Raw genomic sequence first — 22,780 nt, 5'->3', positions numbered from 1 at the left:
ATTATATAAATAAAACATATAAAAATGAATAAATAGATAAACATATAATATACCGTAGCGTGCGGAATTGTCCGATCTATTAAAATATAACAAGCGTCATTGTGACCGGTAAACGGCGTACACGAAAAGAGGGGAAAAAGTGCGCAGATTACCGATTTTATGTTACATTATATATTAAAAAAAAATCAATAAAAAGTGATCAAAACGTCCGATCTTCACAAATATGGTATTAATAAAAACTAGAGATCATGGCGGAAAAAATGACACCACATACAGCCCCGTAGGTGAAAAAATAAAACCGTTATAAGCGTCACAATAAGCCCATTTTATTAATATTTAATTGGCAAAAAAAAGGATTTCATAAAAAAAAATATATATAACATTAGAGAATCTGTGTAACCTGCATATGGTTGTGTTCGGACTGACCTATAGAATAATAGTGTCATGTCACTGTTACCATTACGTAGACACAGGAACCCCCCAAACATTACCATATTGCATTCTTTTTTACGATTTCACCTATTTATATCTTCATAAATAATATATTTGGAATTCCATCATACATGTTATGGTAAAATGAATGACGCCATTACAAAGTACAACTATTCCTGTAAAAAACAAGCACTTACATGGCTTGTAGATAGAAAACTGAGAGTCCTAGAGCTCTTAGAAGGGGAGGAGGGAAAAACGGAAACACTAAGATCAAAATTTGCGCGGTCCACTGGGTCATTTTGGGCCTGGTCCTCAAAGGGTTAAACAATAAGTTTTATGCAGGGAAAAATAATCGGGTTCTTCTCTTCAAGGTTCTTCTACTTTAGATGCTCCATGATCTTCGGGATATAAAGCCCCTCAGCACTGATCAGTACAGAGTTCTTGCTCCTACGAAGACTCTCTATTGCATACAGCATTACGAATAATCCTGAGCTCTCTAATGATATGGATTTGAAGAACCAATCCTTAATGAGTTTCACTCTTCTGGGCCTCTCAGAGAAGCCAAATTTCCGACTTCCCCTTTTCTCTTTTTTCATGGGCATCTACATTCTCTGTGTTATAGGCAATGTGCTTATCCTCATGCTCATCTCATCCCAGTCTCGGCTCCACACCCCAATGTACTTCTTGTTGGGGAGTCTTTCCTTTGTAGATGTCTGCTTCACATCTGTCACAATTCCTCGTACTCTTTACAGTCTCATGTCCCAGGACTTGTCCATCTCATTTCATGGTTGTTTCATCCAGCTCTTCCTGTTCCACATGGCAGGTAACATGGACAGCTTTTTGCTGGCCATCATGGCCCTAGACAGATATGCTGCAATCTGCAAACCATTACATTACAGAGCCATCATGAGTAAGAGGACGTGCACCTGTCTGCTGACCGCGTCCTTCTTTATAGTGAGCTATAATGCAACTCTGTTCACCGTCATGACTTTTACTCTTCCCTACTGTGGTTGGGTCATCCACCACTATTTCTGTGATGTTCCAGCCATGCTCTTACTCTCCTGCAGAGACACATCTGCTCAGCAAATGGTTGTCTTCATTGAAGGTACAATATTAGTAATGGGACCCATGTTGTTCATCTTGGGCTCCTATGTTCTCATCATTAGAGCTGTGTTGAAACTATGTACATCCAAAGGCCGAACCTTCTCCACATGTTCCTCCCACTTGACTGTTGTCTTCTTCTTCTACAGCACAGTTATTTTCATGTACTTTCGCCCCAGTTCCCTTTATTCAATAACCTACGATCGGGTCATAAGTGTGGTGTACGGCATCATAATACCAATGCTTAACCCATTTATATATACCCTGAGGAACAAGGAAGTCAGAAATGCTGTAAAAAAGGTAATGCAACGTAGACAGAGAGATGGTCAGGCGTCGAAAAAAGAAGCAGAATATGAGGACTGAGAATATTTTTGTGGAATGTTTTGAAGGGGTACTCTATTGACTAAAATATATATATTGCTAATATATTGCTTCAATAAAATATCACTTGATTGAAATAAATGTATAGTTTTTGCCTTATACATTATAAATATTTTTGGCTATACAGCGCCTACCTAAAGACTGACCTGCTTATGTAAAAATGAATAAGCATAGGTAGGCATGACCGAAGGAGGCGGGTTGGGCTGAACAGTGTTCTGGGGGGGTTGAGGAATGCCCCCAGTGCTTCTAACAAACTAATTTACATATTCCTGTTTGATTGAATTATTGAAAATAGCAGGACCGACTAACGGGAGAAAACCTACTGGGCAAGTAAGGTCTAAATAAATGTTACACCTGTCTGTCTTTTGCTTTGTAAGGTCTCAGGTCCACTACTTTCCTCTTCCCACAGTAATACTATGTAAGGGTTTGTTCACATGGTTATTAAAAAACACCATTTTTTTTTTTTGAGGTGGTTTTTCAGATAAAGCCCTTTTTAATGCCTGGAACATGTACAAATGCTCCTAAGAAGTGATATGTCACTTCATTTTAAGAGGCTTTTAAACTTTCTAGCTTCTTCCATTGAAATCAATTGGACATTGAGGGGGAGATTTATAAAACCTGCCGTAACCCCAGCTTGGTTTGTTTGAAGGGGTTGTTCAACTATCAGCAAAAAAATTTAAAAAATTTAAAATTGCAGGTGTTATGTCTAAAGCTTATCTAAATATCCATGCCAAGTTTCGCTGCTATATGATCTTTTTTGTGGCTTCTGTGGAGCTGTTCTCTACCATCCGTATTGACTTCACTTCCTGTTTCATATTGTGTTTGCCTGTGAGGTCTAAAACTACTGAGGCCAGCATTCCTTGTGTGCAAGCCAGCCCCCGCAGTAACGCCCACCGCTGCTAAGCCAGCACTCTCAGTAACACCCACTGTTGCTAAGCCAGCCCTCTCAGTAACACCCACTGTTGCTAAGCCAGCCCTCTCAGTAACACCCACTGTTGCTAAGCCAGCCCTCTCAGTAACACCCACTGTTGCTAAGCCAGCCCTCCCAGTAACACCCACTGTTGCTAAGCCAGCCCCCTCAGTAACACCCACTGCTGCTAAGCCAGCCCCCTCAGTAACGCCCACCGCTGCTAAGCCAGCCCTCTCAGTAACACCCACTGCTGCTAAGCCAGCCCCTCAGTAACGCCCACCGCTACTAAGCTAGCCCCCTCAGTAACGCCCACCACTGCTAAGCCAGCCCTCTCAGTAACACCCACTGTTGCAAAGCCAGCCCCCACAGTAACGCCCACCGCTGCTAAGCCAGCCCCCTCAGTAACGCCCACCGTTAAGCCAACCCACTCAGTAACGCCCACCACTGCTAAGCCAGCCCTCTCAGAAACACCCACTGTTGCAAAGCCAGCCCCCACAGTAACGCCCACCGCTGCTAAGCCAGCCCCCTCAGTAACGCCCACCGTTAAGCCAACCCACTCAGTAACGCCCACTGCTGCAAAGCCAGGCCCCTCTGTAATGCCCACTGCTGCTAAGCCAGCCCCCTCAGTATGCAGAGGCAAGGCAGGAGCAGGGCTCGGCACTTTGGAGAGGGGGGGTTGGATGTGGAGGGATGGCCCCTCACACACACACAACAGACAAGCTGGCAGGACGCTATACAGTGCAGACAAGAAGCGCCCCTCCCCCACCTCTCAGTTCCTCACATAGCCTCGGCCTCCTGCACTGAATAGTGCAGCTTTGTGTCGGGACATAGGAGGAGGGGAGACTGTCTGCAGCTGGGAGCAGGTCCTGGAGCAGAAGACTTATTTCATTATGTGGACCCCCCTGCAGTAACGGTTAGTCTGTATGTGTGTGTACAAAAAGTATGCATGTCAGTATGTATTGTCTATGTGTGTGTGTACTGTATGTATATATTTATGTATGTAAGTATGTGAGTGACTCTGTATTGTTCATGTGTGTACTATGTATGTGTGTGTTTGTGCGTTTCTATCCGTGTATATCAATGTAATGTGCATATTTGAATAATATATACAGTGGCCTAGCTATCATAAAGGCAGGGTACACGGCAGGGTACACAGCCGGGGGGGGGGGAATCCTCCCCATGGCAAAGCGTGGCCTGCCTCCATGATGCTAGGACACGCATCTCAGGGCCTCCCCAACTCCCACCCCCCAGGACTTCATCTCCCAGCATGGTATGTGGTAATGTATAGGACTACATCTCCCAGCATGGTGTGTGTGTAGTAAATTACAGGACTACATCAACCAGCATGGTGTGTGTGGTAATATACAGGACTACATCTCCCAGCATGGTGTGTGTGGTAATATACAGGACTACATTGGAAAAAATTTTCCAGGGACACTTTAGCATTGGTAAGGGGTGTGACTTATTGTGGGTGTGGTCTGTGTGGCCTACAGTGGGTGTGGTTTGCGGGGTGTGGCTTTTCATCAGTAGTTTATTATGATGTTCTGCCGCAGCTGTGCTATATGCTGGAATTTGTAGTACGAAAACTACAGCTAAAAGATGATGTCTGTAAGTAAGTGTCTGTACTGTGAACGGTGCTACACTGACATCATAATACACATAGAACATCATAACACACACCTCAGCTGCTGCAGCACATCATATGCTCCAGCTACTGAAGAACCTCATAACACACTTTAGCTGCTGCAGAACCTCACAACACACCCCAGTTGCTGCAGAACCTGATAATAGGTCTCAGCTGCTGCAACACATTGTAATACACACCTCAGCTGCTGCAGAACCTCATAACACACCTCAGCTGCTGCAGAACCTCACAACACACCCCAGCTGCTGCAGAACCTCATAATACGCCTCAGCTGCTGCAGAACCTCATAACAAATCCCAGCTTCTGCCGCACATCATAATACAAGGTGAAGATATGTCTGCACCTAGGAAAGCAGGATGATGTACAATGAGCTCTAACACCTCACTCTGTCTCTTTCTCTCACACTTCCCCCTCACCCCATTCTCTGTCTCCATTTCCTGCTATCTCTGTATATCTCCCCCCTTCTGTCTCCATTTCCTGCTATCTCTGTATATCTCCCACTTCTCTGTCTCTCCTGCTCAGTATATCTCCCCTTCTCTGTCTCTCCTGCTATCTCTGTATATCTCCCCCTTCTCTGTCTCTCCTGCTCAGTATATCTCCCCTTCTCTGTCTCTCCTGCTATCTCTGTATATCTCCCCCTTCTCTGTCTCTCCTGCTCAGTATATCTCCCCTTCTCTGTCTCTCCTGCTATCTCTGTATATCTCCCCCTTCTCTGTCTCTCCTGCTATCTCTGTATATCTCCCCTTCTCTGTCTTTCCTGCTATCTCTGTATATCTCCCCCTTCTCTGTCTTTCCTGCTATCTCTTTATATCTCCCCCTTCTCTGTCTCCATTTCCTGCTATCTCTGTATATCTCCCCCTTCTGTCTCTCCTGCTATCTCTGTATATCTCTCCTGCTATCTCTCTATATCTCCCCCTTCTCTGTCTCTCCTGCTATCTCTGTATATCTCCCCCTTCTCTGTCTCTCCTGCTATCTCTGTATATCTCCCCTTCTGTGTCTCTCCTGCTATCTCTGTATATCTCCCCTTCTGTGTCTCTCCTGCTATCTCTGTATATCTCCCCCTTCTCTGTCTCTCCTGCTATCTCTGTATATCTCCCCCTCCTCTTTCTCTCCTGCTATCTCTGTATATCTCCCCCTTCTCTGTCTCTCCTGCTATCTCTGTATATCTCCCCCTCCTCTTTCTCTCCTGCTATCTCTGTATATCTCCCCCTTCTCTGTCTCTCCTGCTATCTCTGTATATCTCCCCCTTCTCTGTCTCTCCTGCTATCTCTGTATATCTCCCCCTTCTCTGTCTCTCCTGCTATCTCTGTATATCTCCCCCTTCTCTGTCTCTCCTGCTATCTCTGTATATCTCCCCCTTCTCTGTCTCTCCTGCTATCTCTGTATATCTCCCCCTTCTCTGTCTCTCCTGCTATCTCTGTATATCTCCCCCTTCTCTGTCTCTCCTGCTATCTCTGTATATCTCCCCCCTTCTCTGTCTCTCCTGCTATCTCTGTATATCTCCCCCTTCTCTGTCACTCCTGCTATCTCTGTATATCTCCCCCTTCTCTGTCTCTCCTGCTATCTCTGTATATCTCCCCCTTCTCTGTCTTTCCTGCTATCTCTGTATATCTCCCCCTCTCTGTCTCTCCTGCTATCTCTGTATACCTCCCCATTCTCTGTCTCTTCTGCTATCTCTGTATATCTCCTCCCTTCTCTGTCTCTCCTGCTATCTCTGTATATCTCCCCCTTCTCTGTCTCTCCTGCTATCTCTGTATACCTCCCCATTCTCTGTCTCTTCTGCTATCTCTGTATATCTCCCCATTCTCTGTCTCTCCTGCTATCTCTGTATATCTCCTCCCTTCTCTGTCTCTCCTGCTATCTCTGTATATCTCCTCCCTTCTCTGTCTCTCCTGCTATCTCTGTATATCTCCCCCTTCTCTGTCTCTCCTGCTATCTCTGTATATCTCCCCCTTCTGTCTCTCCTGCTATCTCTGTATATCTCCCCCTCTCTGTCTCTCCTGCTATCTCTATATATCTCCCCCTTCTCTGTCTCTCCTGCTATCTCTATATATCTCCCCTTTCTCTGTCTCTCCTGCTATCTCTGTATATCTCCCCCTTCTCTGTCTCTCCTGCTATCTCTGTATATCTCCCCCTTCTGTCTCTCCTGCTATCTCTGTATATCTCCCCATTCTCTGTCTCTCCTGCTATCTCTGTATATCTCCCCCTTCTCTGTCTCTCCTGCTATCTCTGTATATCTCCCCCTCTCTGTCTCTCCTGCTATCTCTGTATATCTCCCCCTCTCTGTCTCTCCTGCTATCTCTGTATATCTCCCCCTCTCTGTCTCTCCTGCTATCTCTGTATATCTCCTCCCTTCTCAGTCTCTCCTGCTATCTCTGTATATCTCCCCCTTCTCTGTCTCTCCTGCTATCTCTGTATATCTCCTCCCTTCTCAGTCTCTCCTGCTATCTCTGTATATCTCCCCCTTCTCTGTCTCTCCTGCTATCTCTGTATATCTCCCCCTTCTCTGTCTTTCCTGCTATCTCTGTATATCTCCCCCTCTCTGTCTCTCCTGCTATCTCTATATATCTCCCCTTTCTCTGTCTCTCCTGCTATCTCTGTATATCTCCCCCTTCTCTGTCTCTCCTGCTATCTCTGTATATCTCCCCCTTCTGTCTCTCCTGCTATCTCTATATATCTCCCCCTTCTCTGTCTCTCCTGCTATCTCTATATATCTCCCCTTTCTCTGTCTCTCCTGCTATCTCTGTATATCTCCCCCTTCTCTGTCTCTCCTGCTATCTCTGTATATCTCCCCCTTCTGTCTCTCCTGCTATCTCTGTATATCTCCCCATTCTCTGTCTCTCCTGCTATCTCTGTATATCTCCCCCTTCTCTGTCTCTCCTGCTATCTCTGTATATCTCCCCCTCTCTGTCTCTCCTGCTATCTCTGTATATCTCCCCCTTCTCTGTCACTCCTGCTATCTCTGTATATCTCCCCCTTCTCTGTCTCTCCTGCTATCTCTGTATATCTCCCCCTTCTCTGTCTTTCCTGCTATCTCTGTATATCTCCCCCTCTCTGTCTCTCCTGCTATCTCTGTATACCTCCCCATTCTCTGTCTCTTCTGCTATCTCTGTATATCTCCTCCCTTCTCTGTCTCTCCTGCTATCTCTGTATATCTCCCCCTTCTCTGTCTCTCCTGCTATCTCTGTATACCTCCCCATTCTCTGTCTCTTCTGCTATCTCTGTATATCTCCCCATTCTCTGTCTCTCCTGCTATCTCTGTATACCTCCCCTCAGCACACATTGTTATGTGATGACATGAAGCCTGAGCAGGAATAACATATACACTTCTGCCCCTCAGTCTGAGTCACACATACAAGCACCCAGCTTTCCCAGGTAGCAGAGCTGTGTATATAACAATCAGTAATAGACAGATATATGTGTGAGGTAATCCCACTGGCCTATAAGAAAGTAGAGGACTTGCCTGTGTGAGGAAAGAAGGCGCACAGCCATTACTGACATCTATATAGGAGAGATTCCCTCAGCATGGTCATGTGATCAGTATCCCAGCCTGCCTGCTTATTGGCCAGCAAACACCATGTGACTAGCAGGCCAATCAGAAGTGACAGGACAACTGATGCAAATTAGCCATTAGGAAGGGGAATTGTTTACAAGCCAGGACAGAGAATCCCCAGCCCAGAGCAGTGACTGCACACTGACAGGCTGACACAATGACTGCACACTGACAGGCTGACACAAAATGGCTGCACACTGACAGGCTGACACAATGACTGCACACTGACAGGCTGACACAAAATGGCTGCACACTGACAGGCTGACACAAAATGGCTGCACACTAACAGGCTGACACAAAATGGCTGCACACTGACAGGCTGACACAATGACTGCACACTGACAGGCTGACACAAAATGGCTGCACACTGACAGGCTGACACAAAATGGCTGCACACTGACAGACTGACACAATGACTGCACACTGACAGGCTGACACAAAATGGCTGCACACTGACAGGCTAACACAAAATGGCTGCACACTGACAGGCTGACACAAAATGGCTGCACACTGACAGGCTGACACAAAATGGCTGCACACTGACAGACTGACACAATGACTGCACACTGACAGGCTGACATAAAATGGCTGCACACTGACAGGCTGACACAATGACTGCACACTGACAGGCTGACACAAAATGGCTGCACACTGACAGGCTGACAGAATGACTGCACACTGACAGGCTGACACAAAATGGCTGTACACTGTCAGGCTGACACAAAATGGCTGTACACTGACAGGCTGACACAAAATGGCTGCACACTGACAGGCTGACAGAATGACTGCACACTGACAGGCTGACACAAAATGGCTGCACACTGACAGGCTGACACAAAATGGCTGCACACTGACAGGCTGACACAAAATGGCAGACAGAGATAAGAGGGGTCACAAAATGGCGGCAGTTAGATAAGAGGGATCAACAGTAATAGAAAAAATAGCAATTACAGAACTTCTTGGGCAGCCGCTGAGAACAGAAATATGGCTGAAAACAGCAGAACAGATGAAGCATTCCTATGTGAGTAATGTATATGCTGGGGAAAGGAATAGAAATGTGGGTAAATGTTTTTAGTGGAGTACCCCTTTAAGGTTTGGTTTGGAAGAACCCGAATTTGTAGGAGAAATTCGTTGAACCTGTTGAAACCTGCCAAACTTTTGAATAGTTCACTTATCTGTAGAGGATGCCTTTGTTTTTTCCTATGGGGTAGGAACCCCCTGTCTTCAATCCTGGATGTATCAGGTTGTGTGGAGCGTCATCCTCATGGACTTCTCATTTACTTGTACCATTGGCTACCATGTTATATCCCTCCCTTCCAGCATTGCTCAGGACCAAGACTGAATTAAAGGGAGGGCACTTGGGGCACATTTTCTGGTTTAGATTGATGCACCTGTTCAGCATCCACATATAGAATAGGCCTCCTTGCTGTGCTGCGTCCACATACAGTAAAAGTGCCCCCCCCCCATGCAGCATTCATATATTGTAAATGCCCCCCTGAGCATAATCCACATATGGTAAATCACCCCTCCAGCTGTGCAGCATCCCCCACATAAAAAAAAAAAACAAATAAACAAAACAAAAGCATGCTCACCTCACACATCGCCCCCTAGCAGCATCTCTCTTCTCCTGGCGCTCCGGTCCCAGCAGTTATTCAGACAGCTTCCAGTGCAGGCAGTTGGACAGACAGTTGCTTGCATCGGAAATTCACCGCTTCAGCCTTGGGGCCTACACTCTTCTACTCCGAGCAAGTGATGTCACTCGCAAATTGTAGCAGCCATGCCTGCTTATGACAGGTCTGCTACTAAGGCTGGAGGTACAGAGTGGCCTCTAGTGATTGCAGCCATAATGAGCAGCCATTGGCTTCTCATGCTGTCAAACAAGATGCCCTATTTAACTATAAGCATGTCATTACACATGTTTACAGATAAAGGGGTTAGCACAGCATCTGCCCAGGTTTCCCAGGTGCTGGGACTCCTTTTTAATTGATGGGGTGATGTACCCTGTGGCATTCACGAGGCGGCTGGGCACCCTCAGGGCAATAATGACCTGTAGTCTGTGACACCCCACTCTATCAAGCACTTGGATTCATAGTGCAAGCCATCGCATGTGCTACCGGCTGGAGTATGCCCCTTGCAAGAAGATAGCAACCAACTTTACAGCCAGTTGCCTGGAACATTTACCCACTCTACTCTGGATTGGTTCCATCCATATGGACATCGAGACAAAGCTGTAAAAGAATACCTCCTCGAAATGTCATCTAACATCAGGTTAGTAATACGGTTAATACATTTTTTTGTTAATTGGTACAGGTGGTGCATTATTTTTCCTCAGTACACGGCTTACATACTGTAGGCAGCGCTCGTTCAGTACATTTCCTTGTGATTGATTAGTGCATTCAGACTATGAACTCAACTTGGATAACATCCTGCGGATTCTGCCGCTCGCCCCTGCACCCCCCACTTGGATAACATCCCGCGGATTCCACCGCTCGTCCCCGCGCACTCCCACTTCACTCTCCACCTTTGCTCTTTCTCCTATGCAGATTCCACCATCCACCCAAAGAATTGACATGGATGGAGAGTCACGTAGGAGTGTGCGGGGCAAGCGTCGGAATCCGCGGGATGTTATCCGTGTGGATTCCTTAGCATAAACGCTCCTTTAAAGAGATACTAAGCAGGAGTGTATTAATGAATTCTTGATCCATATTCTGTGAATGATTATTTTTGTTTTCTTAGTAAATGGCCCCCATTTAGTCACAGCAGAATTCTTAGTGTTGTTTGCGCAACTCTCAAGGCCTCATCCTGGTAATTGGCATACTTGGGAGATGTTGTATCCCCAGGAGTTGCTCAGAGATGGTATATCTAGCTGTGATTTAGACAGGACGGAATTCATGAGGCCAGCGTGGACGTGAGCATGCTCGGCCCGTGATCTGCAGAATGATAAGCTTGTACACAAGTTGAGCATTGTGGTTGCGATCAGGGCCGTATATACACCTCCTGCTGCCCCAGGTACTGAGGCTGTAAGATTTATCATCACGATTCACTAGTTTCAGAACAATCCTAAATATTAGGCTGCAGCCAAAAATAGATTTAGAAAATTTTTTGTTTTTTCTCATATTGTTTCTTGTTGCTATTTTTGTAACTTTTTTTTATTATACTCCTCCCCCGCCTGTGTGAGGGTTGTTTTTTTGGTCTGTAGTTGTTAGTCTTAACTTTTTGATTGCTTTTTTATTCAATATTTTATAGGATTTGAAGTGACCAGAAAAACTAATTCTGGGATTAGGTATTTTTGGCGTAAGAATAGCGTCCACTGGAGAGGAGCGAAATTACATTATGAACAAAGCGAAGAAATTTGTTATACTGCCTTTGATATTTGTGCAGCTCCCTGCCGCTCCACCTAGGGTGCCTGTTAAAACTGAATCTGTTCCTTGGAAACTGGAATAAGTTTCCCAGGACTGGATCCAGGAAGATCAAAGGCAGGCGGTGTGCGGAGCAGATGAAGTGCTTCCCTTTCATTTGTAATATAAATTCGCTAAGCTCTAGAGTCCACCATGCAGAATCAAGCATGTTCTATATTAACCCCTTCAGCACAGGACAAATTTTAATTTTTGCAAATTTTTTTTTTCTTCACATTTTAAGAACCAGGGGTCATTTTACAAACATATATTAGTGTTTTGTTTTATTTTTTACAGTACCAACTGTACTTTGTAATGATGCTCTTTATATTTTACCAAAATTAAACAGTGAAAGGGAGTTAAATTGAAAATATAAAAACTGCAATCTCACATATCTGGAAGGGGTTGTTTTACACCGTTCACTGTATGGTCAAACAGATGTGCTATCAATATTATTCCACAGGAACATTGCAATGATACCAAATTTGTTTAGTTTTTACTACCTTATTACTATGTTAAAAAAAAATATAAAAACAATCGCCATATTCTGATCTCTATTTTGGAGCTCATCTTTTGTATCTTTTGATGTGTAGATTTTTTCTTTACTATTTTCGTGTAGATAGGATTGAATTATTTTTTTAATTTTAGTTGAGATGTGATATGACCAAAAAACAAAAATGTGGCGTTTAGTATTTTATTTTTTGCTTAAGACATTCACCTTTTATCATTAGAGGTTCTATCAATATTTTTTTTTTAAGTTTTGAACTTTTTTTTTGTACACTTTTTAGTCTACCTAGGGAACTTTCATGAGCAATCATAAGATTGATAATATTGTTCAATGCAACGTTTTGGCATTAAGTGAAGGCCTCCGGCTGAAGAAGTGACGGAGTGGCCCCTCCTTACATTGCGAGGGTGCCAATCGGACACTCAACAGGTCCAGCAGCTGTTATTTGGACACTTAAATTCCGCGTTTGTTATAATTTGCAACGCTACTGGTGCGTTTACACAGAGATTTATCTGAAAGATTTTTGAAGCCAAAACCAGGAACAGACTGTAAACAGAGAACAGATCATAAAGGAAAGACTGGGATTTCTTCTCTTCTCAAATCCATTCCTGGCTTTAGCTTCCAAAATCTGTCAGATAAATCTGTCTGTATAAACGCACCATTAAATGGGTAAATGACTGACATAGCTGACATCGTTGATATCTGTCAATAGGAGCGGGTGTCTGTACAAGCAGACCTCGTGTTCTCCATTACTGTGGAGTTGTGCCTTTGTTATAAGGCATATCCAGCATTGTGCAATGGAGTGGTGGTAGGGGGTGATGAATGTTATATATCCAACGAGCTTTTGTGGTTATATGAGGTATTACTGAAAACACAGAAAGGCGATGTTCACAGACTGCTGAAATTTAGTGGCTGTCTGCCATTTAATGGCAAATAATTCCTGTTATTTTAAAACAATAGCTGTAATTATTGAAATACTGTTGTATTTTTGCCTCAAAATGATGGCAATATATGGGCAATAAAATACATAGTGTGAACATACCCTATAACTAGTCTGAGAGATTGCACTTTGTATCTGCCTTGTATCTTGTATCTGACCTTGTGCATTATGGGTACTTTAAAACTATATGGATATGGTTAATTTCATGCTGGTACTATGGCTCCTTTTCTTTTAGTTAAATTATTATTATTATTATTATTATTTTGTATTACATTTTTGTTTCGGATTAACTAGTGTCTACTCTTGCAGAAATTTGTCTTTGGAAATATTCACCAAAAAGCTGCATGATCTGTGGTTTTGTAGAAAGATTTCCCTCCAACTAGGACTCCAAATTGCGTACACCCTCATCTGTTCTAGTCTTATGATCGTTGACTGAGGATATGGGTCTTAAGAATCAATCCTTTTTAAGTTTCACTCTTCTTGGTCTCTCAGAGAAGCCAAATCTCCGACTGACCCTTTTCTGTTTTTTTATGGCCCTCTACATTTTCTGTGTTATGGGCAATGTGCTGATACTCATGCTAATCTCATCCCAGTCTCGTCTCCACTCTCCAATGTACTTCTTGTTGGGGAACCTTTCCATTGTAGATGTCTGCCTTGCATCTGTCACCATCCCCCGAGTTCTTTATAGCCTCCTCTCCCAGGACTTGTCCATCTCATTTTACGGTTGTTTTGTTCAGCTCTTCTTGTTTCACAGTGTTGGTAACATGGACAGCTTTTTGTTGGCCATCATGGCCCTAGACAGATATGCTGCAATCTGTAAGCCATTACATTATAGAGCCATCATGAGTAAGAGGGCGTGTATAGGCCTACTGATTTTCTCATGGATTATCGTAAGCCTTAACGGGACTCTTCACGCGACCATGACCTCTGCTCTTTCCTACTGCAGTTGGGTCATCCACCACTACTTCTGTGATATCCCGGTCTTGCTTTCACTCTCCTGCACAGACACATCTGCCCAGCAAATGGTCCTTAACATCGAAGGCTCAGTAATGGTCATGGGACCCATGTTGTTCATCTTGGGCTCCTACATCCTCATCATTAGAGCTGTGATAAAACTACGTACATCTAAAGGCCGCCACCAAACCTTCTCTACGTGTTCCTCCCATTTAATTATGGTTTTTCTTTTCTACAGCACAGTTATATTTATGTACTGTGGTCCAAGTTCCCTCCATTCTGCAGCCTACGATCGGGTCATAAGTGTGGTTTACACCATCATAACACCGATGCTCAACCCATTCATATATACCCTGAGGAACAAGGAAGTAAAAAATGCTGCAAAGAAGGTAATGCAACGTGGCCTGAGAGATGGCCAAAATTGAAGAACAAAGCAGAAGAGGACTTCTAGTTTTAAAATTGACCTTACTATTCTACAGTTTTGGGTGTTTTTTTTGTTTCTGTTTTACTGAAGTCTGGCGGATTACAAAATCCAGCAGCCGGCAGGGGAAAAATTGATTACAAGTATTAACTTACCTCTCCCTGTGCCCACTGTAGGACCAGCCAAGGGACCCCTGCCAGGCTCCAAGATCTCCGGAGCTGACACAGGATGCTGCTCCAGTCCCTGATTGGCTGAGCAGCTAGTCCATCAGCCGGGACAGGCCTTTTCCCCCAAGCCGTTATGTCATCACAGCTCAGAGTAAAATGCCTTCTGGCAGGGTTATCGATGCCAGTCTCAACGCTCACCGCGGCCACAGGGAGAAGCAAGTACGTACAGTACTTGTAATCAAATTCCCTTATGCCCCTGCTGGCTGACGAGTTTTATAATCTGCCGGACTTTAAATATAATATATAGAATATGGTTAATGAGTCATCTACATTATTCAAACAACAAGATTAGATATCAAAGAACATAAAACTATTAATAATACAAGTGTGAAACCACCCATAAAAGTGTTAACAAGCTTTATGAAAAAATAATGGATGGGATGGAAACTGGTTAAAAAATTGGAAACTTGATGGACTCTTTTAATGGCTAAGGTATCTGTATGGACCCATTACAAAACAGGAGTCTGCCATACTTATAGGGGATAAGAACATTTAATCACACCTAGACCCTGCATTCGGTACCCTCTGCCTCATATAAGATGATGTACAATAGATGCACAATATCCAGAGCACCCTGTTGCTATTTACATTGGGGCCCCGTAGCTTAGTTAGGCTACATTCACACATCCATAGTCCTCTTCGTAGCTGCGGATCCACAGCTACGGACAGGACTACAGATGAGCACCTGCAACTGTCCACAACCATTTCTGTGGTTGCACGAACACCTTCATCCACTATAGGTAGCTCGGGCCACACAATGGCTAGCATTTTCTTTTTTTTTTTGTGGCACAGATTGCAGGCCAAATATGGATCCATAAAATCACGGATGTGTACAAGGGCCCCAGAGGAATGAATGGGTACGTATAGAGGAGGATGTGTGAAAAGGGCTAAATGATCATGAATGATGAGACAACATGAACTCCTTTGCTACATTACATAAGGTCGTATGAGGTAGGAAGGTTTTGGATGACCCGACAGATTATTTTATATTGGTATATTGAAATTAAAATCCCAAGGTCTATCAACTCTCTTACATTTCTACATTCTATATTTGCTGGCTTGTGTACATGTTCTGTCAATTAAAAACAAAAATGGTCTCTCTCTGCCATGCTATCTTCTTGGTTACACCCTCCCTGACATCCTCTTCTTTGGGAGGGGGGGGGGGGGGCTTCTTCATCTATTTTCCTAATGAGTGGGGCCTTCTTCATCTATTCTTCTCCGGGGTGGGGCCTTATTCATCTATTCTCCTCATGGGTGTTGCCTTCTTGACCTATTCCCTTTGTGAGTTGTCTAATTAATAAATGTGATTATTTATTTTTACCCTATGGTAAACATTTTTTCATTTCCATTGGACCGGCGCCAAGCTGACCCATACCTGGAGAGGAGGTGTATTGTTGTATCTTTGTGATTTGGGCCTTCTTGACCTATTCTCATCATGGGTGGGGCTTTTTGACCTATTTTTTTCATAGATGGGGCCTTTTTGACCTATTCTCTTCATGGCTGGAACCCTCTGGCTTGTTATCTGTATGAGTGAAGTTGTTATCTGTGACCAAACCAGATATATAGGAAAAAACATGCAAGAGGAAAAAGGGTAAAGGATATGCATCCTTGTCTGCCATAGAAATCTCAACAATGGATGTATATCAATTCAATAAAAAAATAAAACTAAAAGCAAGGTAAAACAACAACAACAACAACAAATTACTATAGATAGGGTGTTGGGGAAGTTACTGATACACCGTTTTTCTTAAGACGTTATGTAAGCAGAAATGAAATAAACAGCAACATGACAGCTGGAAGCCACATTTCACAACTGTGCACAATGGTAATCAATAGTTGCTATAAAATAGAACCCACATTTTTTCATTGTATAAAGTAAAGTTGTCCATGAACCAAACCCATATGAATATTATCTCAGTAAATGGCCACCATTTAGTCACAGCAGAATTTTAAGTTTATTAATTTCAGCTTAATTTCCTCTATTCCCAAAGCAATGTACTGGTAATTGGTTTGTGTTGGAGATGATGGATCCTCTCGGGTTGCTCAGTACTGATATATCTAGACTGGATTCAGACTGGACGGTATTCATCATACAAAACAAGCAGGAAACGTGTTTATCTATGTTGCTCATGACTATAATGACGCTCAGCATTGCAGGTGCGTGCAATAACCACAGGTTTATTTGTTTGGTTTCATCAATGAATTTTTAGTTTGACCAAATTCATGGAATATTCTCAGTTTTATATATGGAAGCAAATATCCCAGGCCTGGTTCCTTGATGTTCTTATTCTTGGAGACCTTGGACAGCCACTTCAATGATCTGTGGATAATGAAGCTCCTTGGAAGCAATTCGTAGAGAGAGAATTCATTCACACCCTTAACATATCTAGATACTTTGTAATATTTCTCTATCAGGTAATGTTCTGTGATGGTCTAGCTTTTAGATACTGTAGCTCCTAATGTACATCACTGTACATTGAAGACTCAATATTGTATAGAGATTAATAAATCGTTTCTAAAAAATGAGGTATCAGCTGTCGTAGTCTAAGGATATGGATCTACGGAACCAATCGTTCATGAGTTTCACTCTTCTGGGTCTCTCTGAGAAACCAAATCTCCGACTGCCCCTTTTGTCTTTTTTCATGGGCGCCTACATCCTCTGTGTTATGGGCAATGTGCTGATCCTTATGCTCATCTCAACCCAGTCTCAGCTCCACACCCCAATGTACTTCTTCTTGAGGAACCTTTCCATTGTAGATGTTTGCCTGACTTCTATCACCGTCCCTCGGACTATTTCTAGCCTCCTGTCCCAGGACTTGTCCATCTCATTTCATGGTTGCTTCATTCAGCTCTTTCTGTTCTACATGGTGGGTAACATGGACAGCTTTTTGTTGGCCATCATGGCCTTAGACAGATATGCAGCAATCTGTCAGCCATTGCATTATACCACCATCATGAGTAAGAGGACGTGCATCTGTCTGCTGACTTTCTCCTGGTTTACAGTGAGTCTCCACTCCACTCTATACACTACCATAACCTCTACTCTTCTCTACTGTGATTGGGTCATCCACCACTATTTCTGTGATGTTCCAGCCATGCTCTTACTCTCCTGCACCGACACTTCTGTTCAGCAAATGGTCATCTTCTGCTCAGCCGTATTAATAGTCATGGGACCCATGTTAGTGATACTGGGCTCCTACGTTCTCATCATTAGAGCCGTGCTAAAATTACGTACATCCATAGGCCGCCGACAAACCTTCTCTACATGTTCCTCCCACTTAAGTGTTGTCTTCCTCTTCTACAGCTCAATTATTTTTATATACTTCCGTCCTAGTTCCCTCCATTCCACAGCCTACGATCGGGTCATAAGTGTACTGTACAGTGTCATAGCACCAATGCTCAACCCATTTATATATACCCTGAGGAACAAGGAAGTCAGAAATGCTGTAAAGATGGTAACGCAATGTGTCCAGAGCAGTGGCCTAGCTAGCGGGTCAGTCTGGGGGTGGTTAAGTCTGAGTGGGCCCCCAACCAACATTACCCATAGGGAACCTAAGCAAATGACACTGCTTTCTGAATAATAAAGGGTATATTCTGCTACATTACCCATAGTGAATAAGTATAAAATATTAAGTACAAATAAAATACACATATAAAATTAACATATTGCAATTTTCTATAAGGGTATAAACCCACACACCGTATATGCAGCAGATATGCAACAAATACGCAGCAGATTTGTTGGTACAGATTTGATGCTGTGTTCAGTTATTTAGATCTAATCTGCTGCGATTTTGCTGCGATTTTGCTGCGAGTTTGCTGCGTATCGCAGCAGTAAATACGCTGCATATACGGTGTGTGGGTTTATACCCTAATACTGTAAATGTCTAAATAGGCAACAGATACTAAATAACACCAGTATACAAGAAGCAAATATTATATTATTATATCATTATATATATATTATTATATCATTATATCATAATATCATTATACATGTTGCAACCATACTGTTACTGAGTAATCTAGTATATAGGGACTGATACTACCAATAGTAACAGATATTGGTACTGGGTGACCTACATTATACTGAATGCAAGATGCTGGAAAAGCTGGGTGATTTCTCTCATACTGACTACAAGATGCTGGAAAGCTGGGTGACCCCTTTCACCCCATTCCACCCCCCTCCCCCGCTACATGGGGTTTAGCATTGCCTGGTCTCTTCTCTCTCTCTTCTCCTTCAGGGTGGCGGGCAGCAGTTATCTGTCAGGAGAGGGCCGGTCTGTCTTTGGCCTCTTCTTCTGGCAGGTGGTGAGTGGCCCTGTTGCTGCCCCCCCCCATGTTGCCCTATGAAACTGGAGGCCAGACGCCGCACCCAGAGGTCTCAGGGGCAGAGGGCCCTGTGGCAGGTGCTGATGCCCTGGAGGGACTTTAGTGGTCCCGTGAGCGGCCCCCCCCCCCCCCCCCCCCCCCAATTTCACTACTGTGTAGAGAGAAGGTCACAAATGGACGAAAAATGGTGAAGGCTGAGAATTATTTTGTGTAAAGTTTTCAACAATGTATTTTAGTATTCGGGAACAAAGTATAAACAATGCACCACCACGTTTGTAAGGTAACATCCCCTTAAAGTCAAAGCGGGATATTTACCAATTTGTGCCTAATTTTAAAACTTTTTAAAAAGTCACATAGACTGCTGCAGGCCTACATCTGGTCAGTATCAGGGGAATATGTTTGCACAATAGGGGGACAGCTGCCGTCTGATTCCATTAATAGGATTAGGACAAAGCAGATCGACCTCCATTAATGGAATACCTTGATAATATGTCAGCAAGATCTTTGATAACATATCCACTTCAGTCTCTAAAGGTGCCCATAAACCTTATACTAAAATCAGCTGACTCCACCACCACCCGTCCGTTCAGCGGACTTTCTAAGGTGTATGGCAGGCTATTGACCAACAAATAATGTCAGTGGAGAGAAGGTCATCTGTGATGGATTTTTAAAGCCCAACCGTATTGTTCTCAGAGAAATAAGCCAGCACCAGAGTTGTCTGTATGTGCCTTACATCTCCACCCCCATAGGGAACACATGAACATATTCGGGGACATTTATGATGTCCAGCGTTTTTTACGCCGGGCTTACAAATGTCCCCGCAGCTTCAGAGCTCAGGGGATTTATGTAGAGGTGCATTGCCTCTAAATAAATCCCGATCGCACGGAGCCTGTCTGTGCAAATATTTTGAAACCTACGCCAGCTCAGAGCTGGCATAGCTTTCGGTATCATTTTTCCAACGGAAAAATGATAAATGCGGCGCACACAGAGTCTGCGCCACCTCTGTGTGCAGCCCTCTCCGCCCCACTGGCGAAGATGGGGCAGATGCAAAAAAAATTTTCGCAAATATACCATTTGCAAATATTTTTACGCTGATCTGCCCCATCTGCGCCTAAAAAAGTTATTTACACCTTTTCATACATGAAATAGAGAGAAATAAAGAATGCTCCCACCTCACCATGAGGAACTAAAATGAATCACAAATGTAGTATTGTCCGTTATCATTGTAATCAGACCGACCTACAGACTCAAAATAACATGTCGGTTTTACCGTTAAGTGCACATAAAATGGTTCCCCCCAACATATTGCAATAATGTGTTTTCTTTTTCAATGTTACCCAGATTTATTAAACAGTATAAAATATAGACTGGTGGAAACTACCCACAGCAGCTCAGCTTTCATTTTACCAGAACTGAAAGCTGAGATGTGATAGGTTGCTGTGGGCAGTTTACCCCTGTATATTTTATACCCTTTCATAAGTCTTACCTTATGTGTTTATCATGAAATGTGCGGTGCAAAAACTGCTAAACTGATTCCGAAAAAACAAGCCCTCATGCAGCACTGTATTTGAAGAATTTAGAGTCATCGCTCTTAGAAGGCAAGGAGGAAGAAATTGGCTCTATCCTGCAAAATATGCTATATCATTAAAGGGTTAAACAAAGGATTATTCAACGAAGGGATCTTTTGAATCCCGAAAGCTCACAATTATTAAAATTTTTTGTTGGCCAATAAAGGTAACACTCCTTTGATTGAAAGTATTTACCAGCATAAGGGTTAAACAAGACAACATCTAGCTAGTCAAGGCTGACTAAGACACGGGTCAACGTTTAGGAAGAGGATTGTCCCATGGAAGGTGGACCTTCAAAGTCTGTAGCCAATCAGTCCAGTGAACTATTGCTACAGGCCATATGCCTTTCTCTGGTGATATCACAACTGTGCACAATGGTAATCAATAGTTGCTATAAAATAGAACCCACATTTTTCATTGTATAAAATAAAGTTGTCCGTGAATCAAACCCATATGAATATTATCTCAGTAAATGGCCACCATTTAGTCACAGCAGATTTTTAAGTTTATTAATTTCAGCTTCATTTCCTCTATTCCCAAAGCAATGTACTGGTAATTGGTTTGTGTGGGAGATGATGGATCCTCTCGGGTCGCTCAGTACTGATATATCTAGACTGGATTCAGACAGGATGGTATTCATCATACAAAACAAGCAGGAAACGTGTTTAGTCTAAGTTGCTAATGACTATAATGACCCTCAGTATCGCAGGTGTGTGCAATGACCACAGGTTTATTATTTCATTTGTTTGGTTATTTATTCCATTCCTTTTTTCTTCCATTCCGTTGAAGTAGAGACACAACATTAAAATTCAGTTTCCCAGTAGTACAGGATAATTTTTCCCAAGTAGTACAGGATAATTTTTAAACAAGCCATATGGGTCTCATTAAGATGCGGCTGTAGACTACAAGGTCTCCCCTGTCCCCAACTTTCTTGACCCAAATTTTTTATAATTTTTTTGAGTTTTTGTCACTGATTTTTTTTGTGTGACCAAAGAACTCATGGAATGTTCTTAGTTTTATATGTGGAAGCAAATATCCCAGGCCTAGTTTCTTAAGGTTCTTATGCTTGGAGACCTTCGACAGCCATTTCAATGATTTGTTGATAATTAAGCTCCTCGGTGGGATTTGAACCCAGGACCCCAGCGCTGCAAGGCTACAGTGCTAACCACTGAGCCACCGTGCTGCCACTAACCACTGAGCCACCGTGCTACCAATCAGGTATTAGGTGTCCTACTCTGAAAATATGGATCTACAGAACCAATCCTTTATGAGATTCACTCTTCTGGGTCTCTCTGAGAAACCAAATCTTCAACTGCCTCTTTTGTCTTTTTTCATGGGCGCCTACATCCTCTGTGTTATGGGCAATGTGCTTATTTTCATGCTCATCTCAACTCATACTCAGCTCCATACTCCAATGTATTTCTTGTTGGGGAATCTTTCTATTGTAGATGTTTGCCTGACTTCTATCACCGTCCCTCGGACTATTTGTAGCCTCCTCTCCCAGGACTTGTCCATCTCGTTTCATGGTTGTTTCATTCAGCTCTTCCTGTTCCACATGGTGGGTAACATGGACAGCTTTTTGTTGGCCATCATGGCCTTAGACAGATATGCTGCAATCTGTCAGCCTTTACGTTACACAATCATCATGAGTAAGAGGACGTGCATCTGTCTGCTGACTTTCTCCTGGATTATAGTGAGTCTCCACTCCACTCTATACACTACTATAATCTCTACTCTTCTCTACTGTGATTGGGTCATCCACCACTATTTCTGTGATGTTCCAGCCATGCTCTTACTTTCCTGCACTGACACTTCTGTACAGCAAATGGTCGTCTTCTGCTCAGCCTTACTTATAGTCACGGGACCCATGTTAGTCATACTGGGATCCTACGTTCTCATCATTAGAGCCGTGCTAAAATTACGTACAGCCAAAGGCCGCCGACAAACCTTCTCTACATGTTCCTCCCACTTAAGTGTTGTCTTCCTCTTCTACAGCTCCATTATTTCCACATACTTTCGTCCAAGTTCCCTCCATTCCGCAGCCTATGATCGAGTCATAAGTGTACTGTACAGTGTCATAGCACCAATGCTCAACCCATTTATATATACCCTGAGGAACAAGGAAGTCAGAAATGCTGTAATGAAGGTAATGCAGAGATGATGATCAGAAAGGGATGAAATATGATGAAGATTGAGAATTATTTTGTGTAATGTTTTAAACAATGTATTTTTTATATTGAGCTTTGGGAAGAAAGTATATACAATGTAACTGTCACACCACCTTTTTTAAGGTATTTTCCCCTTAAAGTAAATATCTCATTCCAATTACGAGGCTTAAAATATGACTGGGAATGTATACCAAGCTAGAGATCACCCATCTATAGACAGCTGTTTCAGGGTTACTGATCCTCATCAG

The 22,780-nt window shown here is 43.2% G+C and overlaps 3 protein-coding genes across 3 annotated transcripts; all 3 read left to right on the top strand.

Moving 5' to 3' along the window:
* The first annotated feature begins 936 nt into the window (after nt 1-936).
* Nucleotides 937-1,896, top strand: LOC138766598 (olfactory receptor 1L4-like). The gene has a single exon (XM_069944189.1). The coding sequence runs from the start codon at nt 937-939 to the stop codon at nt 1,894-1,896; it is 960 nt and encodes a 319-aa protein (XP_069800290.1).
* Nucleotides 1,897-17,016: 15,120 nt separating this feature from the next.
* LOC138766597 (olfactory receptor-like protein DTMT) lies at nt 17,017-21,493 on the top strand. Its single transcript, XM_069944188.1, has 3 exons — nt 17,017-17,957; nt 18,709-18,775; nt 21,359-21,493. The coding sequence occupies exons 1-3, from the start codon at nt 17,017-17,019 to the stop codon at nt 21,491-21,493; spliced, it is 1,143 nt and encodes a 380-aa protein (XP_069800289.1).
* A 114-nt stretch (nt 21,494-21,607) lies between these two features.
* LOC138766596 (olfactory receptor 1L6-like) lies at nt 21,608-22,525 on the top strand. The gene has a single exon (XM_069944187.1). The coding sequence runs from the start codon at nt 21,608-21,610 to the stop codon at nt 22,523-22,525; it is 918 nt and encodes a 305-aa protein (XP_069800288.1).
* The last annotated feature ends 255 nt before the right edge of the window (nt 22,526-22,780 follow it).

Source organism: Dendropsophus ebraccatus, chromosome 10, assembly GCF_027789765.1.
Source record: "Dendropsophus ebraccatus isolate aDenEbr1 chromosome 10, aDenEbr1.pat, whole genome shotgun sequence".
NCBI classification, from domain to species: Eukaryota; Metazoa; Chordata; class Amphibia; order Anura; family Hylidae; genus Dendropsophus; species Dendropsophus ebraccatus.
Note: the sequence above shows the minus strand (reverse complement) of the source record. Positions and strands in the feature narration are given on the sequence as shown.